Below are 15,882 nucleotides of genomic sequence, written 5' to 3' on the forward strand. Positions count from 1 at the left end.
GTAATAGTGTATTTTTGAAATGGAATGAATCTAATTGAATAAACCAAAATATGCTAGAAAATTCAATTTAGATATATAGTGGAAGAGGCTCACAGATATAGCAGATATTATCAATGATCCTATTTAAATTGATTGGGACATTTTGGTTATTATATTTTTATTACAAGCAATTTATATAGACAATGCCCAGCAAGTGTTTTGTCTTGCCATGTTTAGAGTGACTTGCACTCTCTCTCTCTTTCTCTCTCTCTCTCAACCAGTGTATTTGTCCACACCAAATTCTAATCTAGAGCTTCCATGTACTACACAACCTCCTTGAAGGTAATTATCCTAATTTGTCTAAGTATTATTTTACTTCATTCTTTGCTCCAATTGCTCTGAAAGATCTTCAGTCCATCGATTCAAATTGACTATATTACAAATTTTAACATGCACACGTGACAACAAATTTTAAAATGGAAATCTTTTTATCTAGTAAAAATGATTTGTTATTTTTATTTTTAAGGTGTAGATGGATAAAAAAATTAAAATGAAACATGTTATTTGTTCTTTTTTTTTATAAACAAAAAAATTTAGATAAATTAAGTTTCGAGAACTCATTAGAACTAAAATATGTCTCTAACATTAAAGGTTGCTTAGAGATACTTGTATATAATCCATCAACAAGGTAAGAGGTTGTAAATTTTAAAATAGAACAAATTACTATTTATATTTTTAATATAAATAAAATAAAAAATTTTAAAATAATTTATTGTAGAATAAAATAAGTTACTTCTAATTTTATATAAATAAGTTGTTATTTATTTATGTCTTTAAGCACTAAAACAAAGGTTTGTGGGGTCCATGTGAACCTCACCAAAAATTTTCCTGGGAAAATATCATTCAAGAACCACTTAGATAATTTAATATCAAATAAGAATCAAAAATTCTAAAATACCACTGCATGACAAAGGAGACTAATTTGAAAATAATTTTATATAAGAAAAAACTATAATACCTGTGCTATTATTTTTTAATTAACAAGAAGTCATTTGTTAATTAATGATTATTCATTTGTATTTAACAAACAGTCATTCGTTAATTGACAAATAAATTTAAAAGGCCTTGGTTGTAAGAAAGGACAATTATAGATCATGTTTCAATAAGTAATTATTTGTTAATTAATAAGTATTAACAAGAGGCCATTTGTTAATTGACAAGTTCAAAAATATAAAAGAGTTTGGTTGTATGAAGGAACAAAGACACATCATGCTTTAACAAGTAATCATTTGTCAATTAACAAGTACGGATTCAAATTTCACAAGAAGTCATTTGTTAATTGACAAATTTAAGAATATGAAAAAAAATTTATTGTAGGAAGAGACAAGTATAAATTAGGTTTCAACAAGTAGTTATTTGTTAACTAATTAACAAGAACCTATTTGTATTTATTATAGTCTTTTCTCATAAAAATTATTTTTAAATTCATTCTCTAATTCTGTAGTACTATTTTAAAATCTTTTGATTCTTATTTGTTACTAAATTTTCTCAACGATTCTTGAATGGTATTTTCCTTCTTTCTTTCTTTCTTTCTCTTTCTGTTTAGATCCTGAATTCCTGTTAGAACGTCCATTGGTGTAGTAAACCAAGAATCGGGATAAGCTTGTGAACAAAATGATTAATTAATTAATTAAGGATAATTCAACAGCATCGCCGTGTTGACATCAAAATAATAAAAGAGAAATTAAATTGTCTCTAGCAAATTATAATGAAACTTCAAAATAGCAATCACATGAAAGAAATTTGAAAATTAATAAAACGTCTAGAAGCGTAAGTGATTGAATTTTGAACAACCACCATAATATTTCTCCCTCACCCAACTAGTTTTTTCCAATTTTTACCACAACATATCATTATTCAGATATGTTTTTGACTTTCTTCGCCAACCAAAACTTTATCTTGGCTCCGACTTTTGAGTTGCTTGTAGAATATTTCATGGCTATATTAATTTTTAATGGCAAAAGATTACATTTTTTTAACATTTTTGTTGATTATATTTATAACATTATATTCTGGTGGGACCAGGATTATATTTCTGACACAGTTTAATATAACATGTATTCAGAATTCAAAATCGGTGTACTTTCAATGTTTTTTAACAACGTAATGACCAATAATATATTGAACTTGAAAATTAATGTCATCCTATGAAAACTTAACAATTATTTTCTTACATAACAACTCATTTTGAATTTATTTTACATATACTTTGATTTGCATTGTAAATGGAGTGATTACTTGTGGTGAAGCCAACCTTCTGTACACACCGCTCCTTTACATTTTTACCACAATCAGTATTTAATTAATAATCCTTAGAAACTGTTTGTTGTGTATATATAGTGAACCACTGAATAAATGAAAAAAAAAAAAGAAAAATGAAGAATAGTGTATACGCACCTGATTACATGCTAAGAATTTAGTTAATAGAAATGGTTAAATAATATCAGGTAAGATTTACACATTTTATAAGAGATTAAATAAATAAATTTCGTTGAAGGTAAAAAAAAAAAAATCGTTTATCAATCCGGTCAAGACAACCGTTAAAATTGGCCGGTTGATATGTGAAAGGAAGTAAGGAAGTTTTTATATATATAAAGGCTTCTCCACTTCCCTTGAGACGACTCTGTTGATTTTTCTCCCCTTTGAAAAACTAAATGCTTGCGTCAGTAATCACGACGACGTATGATCATAAACTCATAAAAGCAGGGCTTAAGCCTGCCTCCAAGGTTTTTAAGTAAAAGAAAATGAAAAAATTAAGGAAAAAAATGTACCTTTTTGTTTCAATTATATATCTATATATATTCACGCTCTGTATTTCTTTTATTTTATCCCATGGGAATACATTTTAATAAAAATAATATGATTTTTAGATGAATTAAAAATATAAGAAAATTTAATTAAATATTTGGTCAAGGTAATTTTTAATTATTTCAAATTAATTATTACAATAACTTGAGCAACCCAATCCTTAAGTTTTAGCTCTTTAATCTTTTTTATTTGTCACCAGCTACACTTACAACTTGGTTTATGAAACACTAAATATTTTTTGAAATTATAAGGACCAACTAATTAAATGGTTGAAATTTGAGAGATTGAGCAAACTAGTTAAACTTTAAGATTGAGTTGTAATTAAATCAACTACATAGAAACAACACAGATATTTTTCCAATATATGCATGTTTATACCTAAATTGTGAATTTGGAGGCTCAGGCCTAACTTAACTTAATTGGCTTTAAAATAATTATATAAAAAAATAATATTTATGAAGCCTTAACCATTAAATTAAAATCATCACCTATGATGAGTGATCATGATGGAGGAAATACTTCCTAAATTCAAGGAAAGTGGCGATCATGGGGCTTGGGCACCAAGCCAAAATCATCTACAAATAGAGGAGCTCTCTCTCAACAGTCATTACTAGCATCGACAAACTATAAGTCAAATTTCCAAACTCCACATCTGCTGCTTTATTTTATTTTTCTTTTTATCATGTAGTTTTAGTCTTTATTTTTTTTATTGTACAGTCGGCATAGTTCATCACATCTTTCTTTAATTAATGTATCTTTGTTTTCCTGCATCTACATTAATTTTCTTCACTTCGCATTCTTACATCTGGGTGAATAGTGGTAAGGGAGCCCGGGTCCCTACATTTGATTAGAAGTCAAGTTCTTCCATCCTTTTGAGACTCTGTGTCTCTAGCATGCCTCGCGACACCACGCTTGATTGTTTTTCTTTTACGAATAATTGTTGGCATGCCTAGTGGGACCTATGTAATGAAAATGGCAAGGACGCGAAAAGACAAAAGGACTAATGAAATAGGTGCTAGTTCTCATGAACTAGAAGGGACCTCGGCACACGTAAGGTCAGAACACTTAATGCCTGATGCTAAAGCGGCTGAATATCGTGAGCACATAGTGCCGATGTCAATAGGTAGCAGCAGTACAAGCCCTGGCTCAAAGCTAGGAAGTGGACAAGCTAACCCACTAATCATATCTAATGGTCTTGTGACAGAAGTGTTGCGAGGGATTCAAGACTAGATGGATAAGCAACTGGAAGAGAACCAAAGGTTCTTTCTACTATCCCTAGAAATGTCAGAACACAAGGAGAAGGAACGACAGTAGATCATGATGTAGACTCTGCATGATGGCATGAAGAACATAGCTGCATCATTGAGAAGCACTCCTCTAAAAGTAGATTCAAGTTTAGGGCCACTTGGAGGACATCAAGCAAGAATCAATATAGACATTGGCCCTCAAGGTCGCCCATTTGTAAAAGACATTCCTAACCCCCTAAATATTTGCTCACACTAATTCTTTAAGTAATTCTTTGTATTATTTACATGAGCCAGACACGACTAGCCCAAAGGGCACAGTAATGATCCCAGAGCATTAGAACAAACCTCGAAACTAACTAGTGAATATCGAGGCCCTGAAGGACACCATCTAGGATATAAATGGACTAAAGTTGAAGCCAATTAGCCACCCTACCTTCTCGAAGCCATATCCAAAATACATAAATAGGGATAACCCGTACCCTTGAGGATATAGGATCTTTGATTTCACGCTGTTCTTAAAGGCCGAAGCCATAGGGGCTGAAGCCACAACGGCCAAAGCCATTAGGGCCAAAGCCATAAGGGCTGAAGTCATTAGGGCTAGAACCATCGGGCCCAAAGCCATTGGGGCTAGCACTAGAAAGGCCACAGCCACAAGGGTCAAAGCTATTGAGGTTAAAGCCACAAGGGCTAAAGTCATTGGGGCTAGCACTATCGGGGCTAAAGCCATAGGAGCTAACAATAGAGGGGCCTGAGCCATAAGAGTCAAAGTCATTGGGGCCAGTACCATTGAAGCTAGCACCACCAGAGTGGCCGGAGCCATTGGGGCTAGTACTAGAGGGACCGGAGCCATAAGGGCCAGAGCCATTAGGGTAAGTACTAAAAGGACTGGAGCCATAAGGACCGAAGTCATTGGGGCCAGCACTATTAGAACTAAAGCCATTGGTGCCAGCACTTGAGAGGCCGAAGCCATAGGGGTCAAAGCCACAAGGGCTAAAGCCATTGAGGTCGAAGCCACAAGGGCCAAAGCCATTGAGGTCGAAGCCACAATAGCCAAAGCCATTGGGGCCAGCACCATTAGGGCCAAAACTATTAAGGTCAGCACCAAAAGGGCTGGAGCCACAAGGGTTAGAATCATTGGGGCCAGCACTACTAGAGCGACTGAAGTCATCGAGGCCAAAGCCATTGGGGCTAGCACCATCGATGCCAAAGCCATTAGGGCCAATATTAGAGGGGCCAGAGCCACAGGGCCTAAAGTCATTAGGGCTAACACTGTAACATCTGAAAAATTTTAACACTGGTTTATTAACCTAATGAGGGTAATTAGTGAGTTAATGAGGTGTGTGGTCAAAGGGGCTTAGCTTGGCATAATTGATGTGATTTCAGCTCTAGAAGTGGGTTCGGATCAAAGGTAGGCCACTTGAGCAAGGAATGAGGATGAAAAAGAGAAGAATTATTTTCTGTGCCACACGCCGTGGTGCATGGTTGGTCTGTCGTGGCGCATGGCCAAAAATCAGATAAATTAGTTCATGAGCTACATGAAAACAAAAGAGAAAAAGAGGAAGAAAATGAAGAGCTCGATTTTAGCTCTGTTAGGGCATGACATTTGGTCTCATTGTTGATAAATTAAAGCTCCCAAAGACCAAAGGTAAGATTGTGGTGCCTTCTTCTTCCTTTTCCTCTCTCATTTGTTATGATGTATGGTAGGGTTTAAGTTAGGAGATGGATTTTCGATCCATAGGAGTATGGGTTTGATTCCATTGGTTAAAATGAGTATAATAGGAGTTGTTTAATGTATTAAAACACCACATTGATGATTTTAGAAGTGGTTAGTCTATGGGAGCATTTATTATTCAAAAATTAATATTTATGAGGTAGTTAGGAGAGTTTAATGTGCATTAATAGAATCTAATGAGCCCACTAGGTATGAATGGGTACTGATTAAGAGTTGATAAAATAGAGTGTGTGGAATTTTATGTTGATAAGTTTCAAGAGTTAGGTAATGATGATGTTCTTGTGGTTTGGATGTATAAAGGTTCATTTTGGCACCATTCGAGCTTGTTAAAGCTTTGAAAAGTTAGTGTAGTGAGGGGTAAACCTTTGATCTCTTAAAGATTTGAGGTAATTGGGGGAAACTTAATTTTTATAGTTGAATGTTAATTATGTTTGTGAAATTTAATTTGTGAGTTAATTTGATGATGCATGTTGGCAAGTGCTTGATTTATGGAATGGTTTTTAGGAAAGAAAGCCTTGATTCTACTACCCTTGATGTTTTACAGAACTGATTGTGATTTATTACTATAGGTGGAGAATTGTGTTATATTATGCATTAAATCATGGAGTATTAAGTTATATGAGTTTATGTGTTATGAATCAATTGTCAAAATGCATATTATGTGAAACATGTGCATAGCATAATCATTGGCGGGAGCTCACCTAAGAAGAGGAGTAAATTGATTAAAATCCATATGGTATTGGTATTAACCTTTGGAATTGAGAACTAGCCTTAGCACTGACCATTGGAATCAGGAGGTAGTCCTTGTCCCATGATTGTTTCGGGACTGTCTCACTTGTTCTATGAGGGAATCAAACCTAACTAGTCTCCATCAGTTCATAAGGAAGCTATATAGGGGTACGACACCTCATGGTTGTTAGTATTGGGAGAAACTGGATTATATAAGTGAGTGAGTTAACCTTAGCCTAGTAGCTTCTCACAAGTAGAAGGCTGGGTTAGTCCATGAAGGACATAGCCACGTGATAGCCACCAGTTTCATGTCAGATGTAACAGGAGGATATAAGGTTGGCATCTGATCATGCACATAAGTATGGTCACATGGTTGTTAGTTTTATGGTTCGATATGTGTTGAGGGTGCATGGTTATTATTTTTGTAACCTTGAGTTATGTTGTTTGCAAAATATCATGATATAGTGTTTTGTGGCAAGTTCGGTTACATGGTTGTTAGTTTTGTGAACCGTGGCCTAGTGCTATGTGAAATATGTGTTTGTTTGCCTAATTGCATCTATTTTCAAATAATATGCAACTATATAGGTTAAGTTAACCTTAGTTACTGAGTGGTTGTACTCACCCCTAAATTCTCAAGATTTTCAAGAACTAGCTCATCAGATCCGAGTTGGGAAAAGCATACAGAGGCTTAGGATTTGTGGAGTAAATCCTCTATATGCCTCTCTTTAATTGTTTTCATGTGTATTTGTTAATGTAATCGCTAACTAGGACTGGTTGACATGATTTATACACTACTTGCATGATTTTATGTATAACTAGTGTATTTTGTGCCCTCGGTTAGTGAGTTTTGGTTGTAACATCCTGATTTTTATATAATAAAGAAATTGTGGAATTTAGGTTTTGAGGAAAAAATGATAATAATAGGAATTTATATTATTTGAGATTATTTAGAAATAATATTATGGTTAGGTATTTAATTATGAATTTTAAATTTTAAATTTAAAACCACATAAGCAATATTTAGTTAAGATATAATACATAAATAATTTTTTATTGTGTGTTAAAAAAAAAGAGAAGGTAGAAGGAACAAAAAAAAAAGGGAGTGGAAGGTTGTTGTTTCTAAGTCCCATATTAGTTAGATGAGGGAAGAGAAGAGGTACCTTCATGTATAAAAAGGAGGGGGTGTGTGCATTAGGAAGCATGAGAGGCTAAGATGCAATTTAGAGGAAATTGCAACTTTTGGCCCAAAGGTTTGAATAATTAAATTCGAACCTATAGTTTTTTTTAATATAATTTTGGGACCACAATCCCATTTTTATATTATTTTTCTCTCTTCCTCTCACATTGCTCGGCGTTTTTCTCACAAGGGGGGATTATTTTCTTTTTCTTCAGGTATGTTCTAACTTTCCTGTTTAGATTAGCATTTAAAAATTTATTTAATTATAAAATTAATTTTATAGTTATTTTCTAAATAATATTAGCTTTCTAGTGATATGATTATTTTATAGGATAGAGTAAATATTCTGATTAGGATTTTTTCTATAGGATATTTAATCTGATGATATGATGGATTAAAAATATAGGTTAAAACTCTTAGAGATATAATAAATATTATAGAATACTTTTTTGAGGTTGAAACTCATGTTTAAGAATTTTTGAGTTAAAATTTAGATCTATATGGTTGAATTTATGTGGAATTTGAGATGTAGGGATGAACTTCTGATTATTAAATATTTATTTAAGTATGAATAGGTATTTTTGAGGTTATAGAAAGGTGATTTGAGGCTTCAGGATAATTTTAAAATTTTTAATTTATTTTTGGATGAATTTTTAGAATATAGAAGGATGAAATTGTGATACTAGAAGTGATTTGAGGATAAAAAAATAGTTTATTAGGGTACGAGAATTTTAAAAAAAGAATTTGGAAAGTTAAATGAGGCATAAATCTTAAATTAGTGTTAATATGAATTATAGATCTAAGACTTTCTAACTCTTTAAATTAGAGTTATTTATTTTAATGTAAAATTAATATATGGTGTTATGAAATAACTATGTAGATTGTGTTATTCAAGACACAAGGTAACCATTATTAATGTGTTGTGATGAGTGTGTTTGTGAATGGTTATGTGTTGTTTTGTTGTTTGGAAAAATTATGAATTATTGAAAATAAATACTGTATATACTTGTTTGAAATTATTGCCAAGTAGGTTAAAAATTTATTTTTGTTTATCATGATGAGATATTATTGTTCGGATATATTCCTGTTTGGATATTTGAATGATGCATGACTTGTCAGGGTATTTTAATGTATGGTGTTAATGGGAATTTCTGTTCGGTTAATTATTACCACGTGGTAAGCCCTCATTGGACCCAATGAGTGGCGTGTCGCTTGGTCCAACTCACCTTTGGCCGGGTGATTTGGCGTCCGAGCATGGCGAAAGGAGGATATAAGGTGTAGTCATGCAAATTAAATACTTGTTTGGTTTGTTTGAAAATATTGTTCGGTTAAATGTTTTGTGTGCCCACTTAGCAATCGCATGATTAGTTACAATCGCATGCATCATTACATATTAATTTTTGGTTACTGGGACTTTTAAGTCTCATTCCCCGTGGTTAATATTTTTACAGGAGCGAGTCCGGCCGAGAAAGCACTAGAGGTGTAACTATAGTGTATGAAACACCATCTTTTACGTTGCCTCTTATTTTGGATTATACAATGTATCTTGTGCCAACTTAGGACATATCTTCTTTGTGAAGCATGTAAACTCTAATCCTTTTTATTAAAAGTATTTATTTGACCAAGAGGATTATGTTTGTCTCTCTTGATTCATGACCTAATTTAAATATCATGCAATGAGGATCCTGACTGTCCCTCATGGTTCTAATTGCTTTTTTGAGATATTTTAAGACCTGTGGTATATTGTCTTGGATGTATCATGGTAAGAAAATTTTCTACCATGATAATGGTTTTAATAATTTGCGAAAAATCAGTTTGTATTTTTGAGGGTGTTACATTGGTTGTGAACCCATGGATAGGGCTAAAATACTTGTGCAAATAGAAACATATGTATTTTATGAAATTTGAAATGAAATGGCTGAGTTTGTGCAATAATTCCTCCCCTTTTTATGTTTTGTGAAAACTAAGGTTGAGAAGTGATTTTGTGAAATAAGTGTGTTTAATTGTGTATAGTGTATTTTATGAATCTGCAAGAGTCCATTGAGTGTGGTCAGATAATTTGTGTAAGCTATTGGCATGTGTGATTGAGTTAAGACACCCATTGGGAGATTTTGTGAAAAAGTGATCAAAATGGGTTTTGGTGTCCAACTTTTTATAGAAAGTGAGTTTGAATGTGAAAATGGTGCCATTAGCTAGAGCTAGGAGAAAGCTCCGTGCAGACACCGAAATCACCTCAATTGAATATCAGATGGAGATTTAGGATGCATCGAAAGTTTGCCTCCCCGGCTATCAAATGACAACATTGATTTGTCAAATTTCATGCTATGCACCGTAGCATGGCGTCTCACGCCACGGTGCATGGCACAGAGAAGACACGCCACAATACACGAGCCATAAGCCGCGGCGCACATGTCCTTTTCTACACAAAATTTGTTTTTGAGTTTTAAAACTCATTATTTGGGTCCCAATTGATTTTCAAGCTTCCACTTTATTTTCAAAACTCTAGCTTGGAGTCCTTAAATTATGTTTGGGATTTGAATTGATGAAAATTTGGATTCCTTCAAAAAGATGTTGAGAAATTTCCTTTTATAAAACCTTACAGTTTGGTAATTTTTAAGGGTTAAGCCCTAGATTACTATGATTTGGAGTTAATTATAGTTTAACCTCAAGGAGGTTACAAGCACCACCAGAAGGGCCAGAGTTATAGGGGCCGAAGCCATTAGGGCTAGAACTGTAAGGGCCAACACCAAAGGAGCCAATACCACAAGGGTTAAAGTCACATGGGCTGTAACCATAAGGGCCGACACTATAAGGATTAAAGTCAGAAAGGCAAGTTTTGTAAGGGCCCTTTCCAGGAGAGCTTTCTCCTAAAGGGCTCTCTCTACAGGGGCCCTACAGTAGCTAGATTTTACAGAACCAGTCTTTAAATTCTAAAACTAGCTTTTAAGGTCCTAAACCTTGAGAAATTTGATCTTAAGCTAGATCACATGGTCCCTAATCCTCAACCACAAGAACGTCCTTCAAATAAAGTACCAGATCAACTATCAATCAGAATGGGAATGAGCCAATCCTCCAAGATATACTACTCACGCAACGCTTGTAAATGAGGCCAATGGAAACATTCATACAAAATTGGCCTATGAAGACTCCGACCAATTTGTATGCGGGGCGCCTTATTTGCACCCAAATTGTGAATTTGGAGGCCCAAGCCCAATTCAACTTAATTGACTTTAAAATAATTATATAAAAAAATTATTTATGATGCCTTAGCCATTAAGTCAAGACCATCACCCATAATGAGTGATCATGATAGAGAAAGTACTTCCTAAATTCAAGGAAAGAGGCAATTATGAGGCCTGAGCACCTAGCCAGGATCATCTATAAATAGAGGAGCTCTCTCTCAACAATCATCATCAGCATCGACAAACTATCAATCAAATTTCTAGACTCTGCATCTGCTACTTTATTTTATTTTTCTTTTTATTATGTTGTGTTAGTCTTTATTTTTTCATTATATAGCCGGCATAGTCTGTCACCTCTTTCTTTAATTAATGTATCTTTGCTTTCCTGTATCTACATTAATTTTTTTCACGTCGCATTTTCATATCTGGGTAAACTGTGATAAGGGAGCCCGGGTTCCCCATGTTTGATTAGAAGTCAAGTTCTTCCATCCTTTTGAAACCTTGCGTCTCTGGCACGTCTTGTAACACCACGCCTAATTGTTTTTTTTTTTACTAACAATGTAAAATAAACTTTATCTTTTTCACTCTTATGTTCCTTCCCACTCCTCCAATTTTCTCTCCTTCACTCGAAACATGCTACGGAAATAAGATTTATTAGCACACACTTAGTAGCAATAAAGAAAGAAAAGCTACTAAAATGAAATTGAAAATATTAGGTGACTTTTCAAAATGAAATGCTACTGCCTATCAATTATTTTTTATTTATAATTTTGAAAATGAACAAGAGGTAACATTTACAGTAAGAAAGGCTACAGCCTGTTTCAAAACAATTAAATAGCCTTTCCACATGAAATGCTACCTCATGTTATTAATTAAATAAGTATAAAATAAATGTAAAAACCAACAACACTAAAATAAAAATATATAGAAAAATTCAGTATTTTTTTACCTAATTGTTTAAAAGTTATTAAATCCCTCAAATTTAACCTGAGCGTTTTTATAGATAAATCAAAAATAAAGTAAAAAAAATTAACTTTAAGATATAACCTGATATGAGTTGTTTAAAAAAATATTCAAATACTCCCTGGCAGCGTTTCCTTTGAAAAGCCATGAGCGTAATTTATTTATTTTTTTAAAATAACCTTCAGGTAGCGTTTATAAGTATGAATGCTATCACTTTTCAGTATTTTTAATGTTTGTTTAGTTATGAGTGGTAGCATTTTGTACCACAAGCTTACCTTTTATTAAGTTTTTTTTTTTAATTTTTTTTTAGAAGGGGTAGCATTTGTAACAACAAAAGCTACCTCTTTTCAGTATTTTTAATTTTGAGAATTATAAGAGGTAGCTTTTTATACAACAAATGCTACCTCTTATTAGATTTTTTTTATTTTTAATTTATTTACTCATGATGTACAGTTTGATCTAACAACCCTTCCCTCCTCCCTTCTCCCATTGCGCCAAACCTCACTTTCATTGGAACTTGTAAATATTTTATAAATGCTACAAAAATAAAATTTAAAACACTACCAAAACTTTGTATCAATGTCAAAAGTCCCATCGTTTACAAATCTTGGGATCATCTTGGGATATATGCAGTGCCTGTGATACATCTAATCATATATTTTATATGTAGAGCCTTTAATTTAAGTTAAATTAATAGACTAATTTGAATAAGTTTTTTTAAAAAAAAATCTTAGAATTGGGTTTGAGAGTTTAAAAACTTTCCTTTATTTTGGGCCTATTCAATCATCCAAATAAGTCGGAAGAAATCTGAATAAAATCTAAATTCAAATGGGTTTAGCTTGAATATTTAAATATTTTTCATTATTAATAAAATGAAGTTAATCATCACTTTAACTTTCATTTAACATTCACAAACTTTCTCCTGAGACTCCTTTGCATACTTCGCACTCTTAAACATAAACAATAAATTAAAATAAAATAATATAGGGCTAGTTTGAAGACTAAGATATTAAGGCTGGATTTAGCTAATTGAGCCTAATCTAAATTAATCTGGCTCACCTCAATTACTAGCTCTAACTATACTTTTCATAATGAAAGAAAAATTAAGCATGACTTTTGTTAAAATTAACATTTTCTTCAAAATAAAATACAATGATATCCCTTCCATTTTTCTAAACTTACAAAGATTTAATTTGCAACACTTACATATCTAATTTTTAACACTGTTAAAAATATTTTGTTAAAAAGTTCTGAAATATTTAATTTTTTATTTACAATTATGTTAAAAATTTTAAAATTATTAACTGATCTTATAACTTAATTTTATGCCATCTTTTTTAATTTATATAACTTTAAACAATTAAGTATGATAATATTTAAATAAATAATCCAAGAACATTGAGTTAAAGTTAATAAAATTGAATAAAAATAAAAATAAATAATATTGTCCAATTTATCTCATGTTATATTAAACCCTTATTTCATTAAGTGTTTTCGCAAATGTGTCTGAAATATTATTTTAACCAACTTAATTATATATTGAACTAACAAATTATTAAACAAACAAGTTTCCATAGGCTGCGTAATTTAAAATCTGAATAACAACAACAACAAGTCTTTATCCCATTAGGTAGGGTTGGCTACATGGATTGCAAGACGCCATTGTGCTCTATCATTTATTAAGCTTTTAGAAATATTATTAATTAAGAGATCACGTTCAACAACTTCCAAGAGTGTTCTCTTAGGCTTTCCTCTACCTCTCTTAATCGGACTCAAAGTTATATGTTCCACTCTTCTCACTGGTGCCTCCCTTAGTCTTCTTTGTATATGCCCAAACCATTTCAACTGATTTTCTACCATTTTTTTCTCAATAGGTGCCACCCTCACTTTTTCGCGTACGTGCTCATTTCGAATTTTATCTTTATGTGTATGTCCACACATTCATCATAACATTCTCATCTCTGCTACTCCAACTGAATAAACTAGGTAAAATATATGCATTATTTTTTTTTTGGGCAAGTTGAATGATTTTTCGATAACATCTATGTTTATGTAAGGATATTTTGATTTAACACATAAAAATTAACGGTAAATTAAAAGTTAGGTGAATGAAAATGTAATTTGAAAAGGGAAAAAAAAAGAGGTTTGTGTTTAATGACTCGGGAAAAGTTTGTATATATTTTAAAAATATAGGGAATGTATATATAATTAAGTTAAAATAGAAGAAAAATCAATGTATTTACTCTATTATTAATAATCAAATAAAAAATTATTATAAAATAAACAGATTAATACTACCTTGTTTAGACTTTAACTTGCCGAATAAGTCATACAAATTCAAGTAATAATGTGAAAAGGTTTTCAGAGATAGTTTACTTTAGGCCAATCTTAGTTGGACCAGCACAATGATTCATCAGTTCTATTTTCCTTATAGAATTCATTTTCAAAGGACTTGACTAGGAATAATTTATCTTGAAAATCAAACTATTAACACATCATTCTATGAATTTTCAGAACAACGAAGGCCAAACCTATACGCCTCTATTTATTAATTCACCACTCTCCTCAAATCCTATAAAACACCATCATCACCCCCACCATTTTCTCTGGGCAAAAAACTTCAAACACCTTCTCAATTAAACTCCAACCATGGCGATCATAATCAAAACCATCCCAATCTTCTCCTTCATCCTCGTAACACTCTTCTTCGCGTCCACAGCCAGAGCCGCCATGTTCAACATCTCAAACAACTGCTCCTACACCGTGTGGGCAGCTGCCATCCCCGGCGGAGGCAGAAGGCTCAACTCCGGCGAAATCTGGGCCCTCGACATGGCGGCCGGAACCTCTAAGGCTCGCATCTGGCCACGAACCAACTGCAGCTTCGACGAATCGGGACGGGGGACGTGTCTCACCGGAGACTGCGGCGGCCTCCTCGAGTGCAACCAAACCGGTACGCCTCCAAACACACTTGCTGAATTCTCGTTGAATCAATACAACAACATGGATTTCTTCGATATTTCATTGGTGGATGGGTTCAACGTACCGTTGGAGATCAGTCCAAACTCTACCGCCTGCAACAACACGATCCGGTGCACCGGCGACGTCGCCGATCAGTGCCCCCGGGAATTGAAGGTTGCCGGAGGGTGTCAGAATCCTTGCACAGTGTTTGGGTCGGATCAGTATTGTTGTACTTCAGGTTCAAGGAACTGTACGGCCACTACGTATTCCAAGTTCTTTAAGGATAGGTGCCCTGCTGCTTACAGTTACCCCATGGATGATCCAACAAGCACCTTCACTTGCCCAGGAGGAACCAGCTATAACGTTGTGTTTTGCCCTTGAACATGGTTTATTTCTTGGGGAAAAAAAATTACACCCAGAGATTTCATATCGTTAAACATTTATTTTAAATGATTTTAAAAAGTCGGATTTTTTTTTTTTCTAAGAATTAAATTGAGTTATATTATCTTCATTCTGGGAAAAAAATGACTCTGAATATCTTTTTAAATATGCTCAATAATAAATTTTATTGTACAATAATTATTCCGATTTTTAAAATCATTTAATCTAACTTTTTGAAGATATGAGTTTTTATATTTTATTTTCATTTCATTTCCTTTTATTTTTAGTATATTTGTGATTAGTATACATTGTTGTTTCTATGATTATTATGTAGCTGGAAAATACAAATAAAGGGCTTTGCAGGCACATCTAGAATGTGATCTAGATTATCTCTTTTGTCCTGGTTGAACTTTTATTATAATTTGAGATTATTATAATAAATTGCTTATCACACATGCATGAAGCATATAGTATTTGTCAACGTTCATATCATCTTTATGTTGAAATTTATATCTTTGACTATCTCCATTTGTCGGGCTGGTCCACTTTATAAAATATGCTTCATATACCTTATCTTTCAGTTTATTTTAGTATTAATTTCTTAGAAATGCTAATTAATCTCAATTCATTATCGTAAGGATAAAGTTAGCAGACTCATTCCCCAAG

General features: G+C 33.0%; 2 protein-coding genes across 2 annotated transcripts; one reads left to right on the forward strand and one right to left on the reverse strand.

The window, feature by feature from the left end:
- Positions 1 to 4,609: 4,609 nt before the first annotated feature.
- On the reverse strand, positions 4,610 to 6,611 carry LOC129310765 (uncharacterized). Its single transcript, XM_054952683.1, has 2 exons — positions 6,577 to 6,611; positions 4,610 to 5,372 (listed from the first exon to the last, which is right to left on the reverse strand). The coding sequence occupies exons 1-2, from the start codon at positions 6,609 to 6,611 to the stop codon at positions 4,610 to 4,612; spliced, it is 798 nt and encodes a 265-aa protein (XP_054808658.1).
- Positions 6,612 to 14,471: 7,860 nt separating this feature from the next.
- On the forward strand, positions 14,472 to 15,675 carry LOC129311579 (protein P21-like). The gene has a single exon (XM_054953918.1). The coding sequence runs from the start codon at positions 14,527 to 14,529 to the stop codon at positions 15,214 to 15,216; it is 690 nt and encodes a 229-aa protein (XP_054809893.1). The 5' UTR covers positions 14,472 to 14,526; the 3' UTR covers positions 15,217 to 15,675.
- Positions 15,676 to 15,882: the final 207 nt, after the last annotated feature.

Source organism: Prosopis cineraria, unplaced genomic scaffold (assembly GCF_029017545.1).
Source record: "Prosopis cineraria cultivar Desert tree isolate PC_DT_omini unplaced genomic scaffold, ASM2901754v1 PC5, whole genome shotgun sequence".
Classification (NCBI taxonomy): domain Eukaryota; kingdom Viridiplantae; phylum Streptophyta; class Magnoliopsida; order Fabales; family Fabaceae; genus Prosopis; species Prosopis cineraria.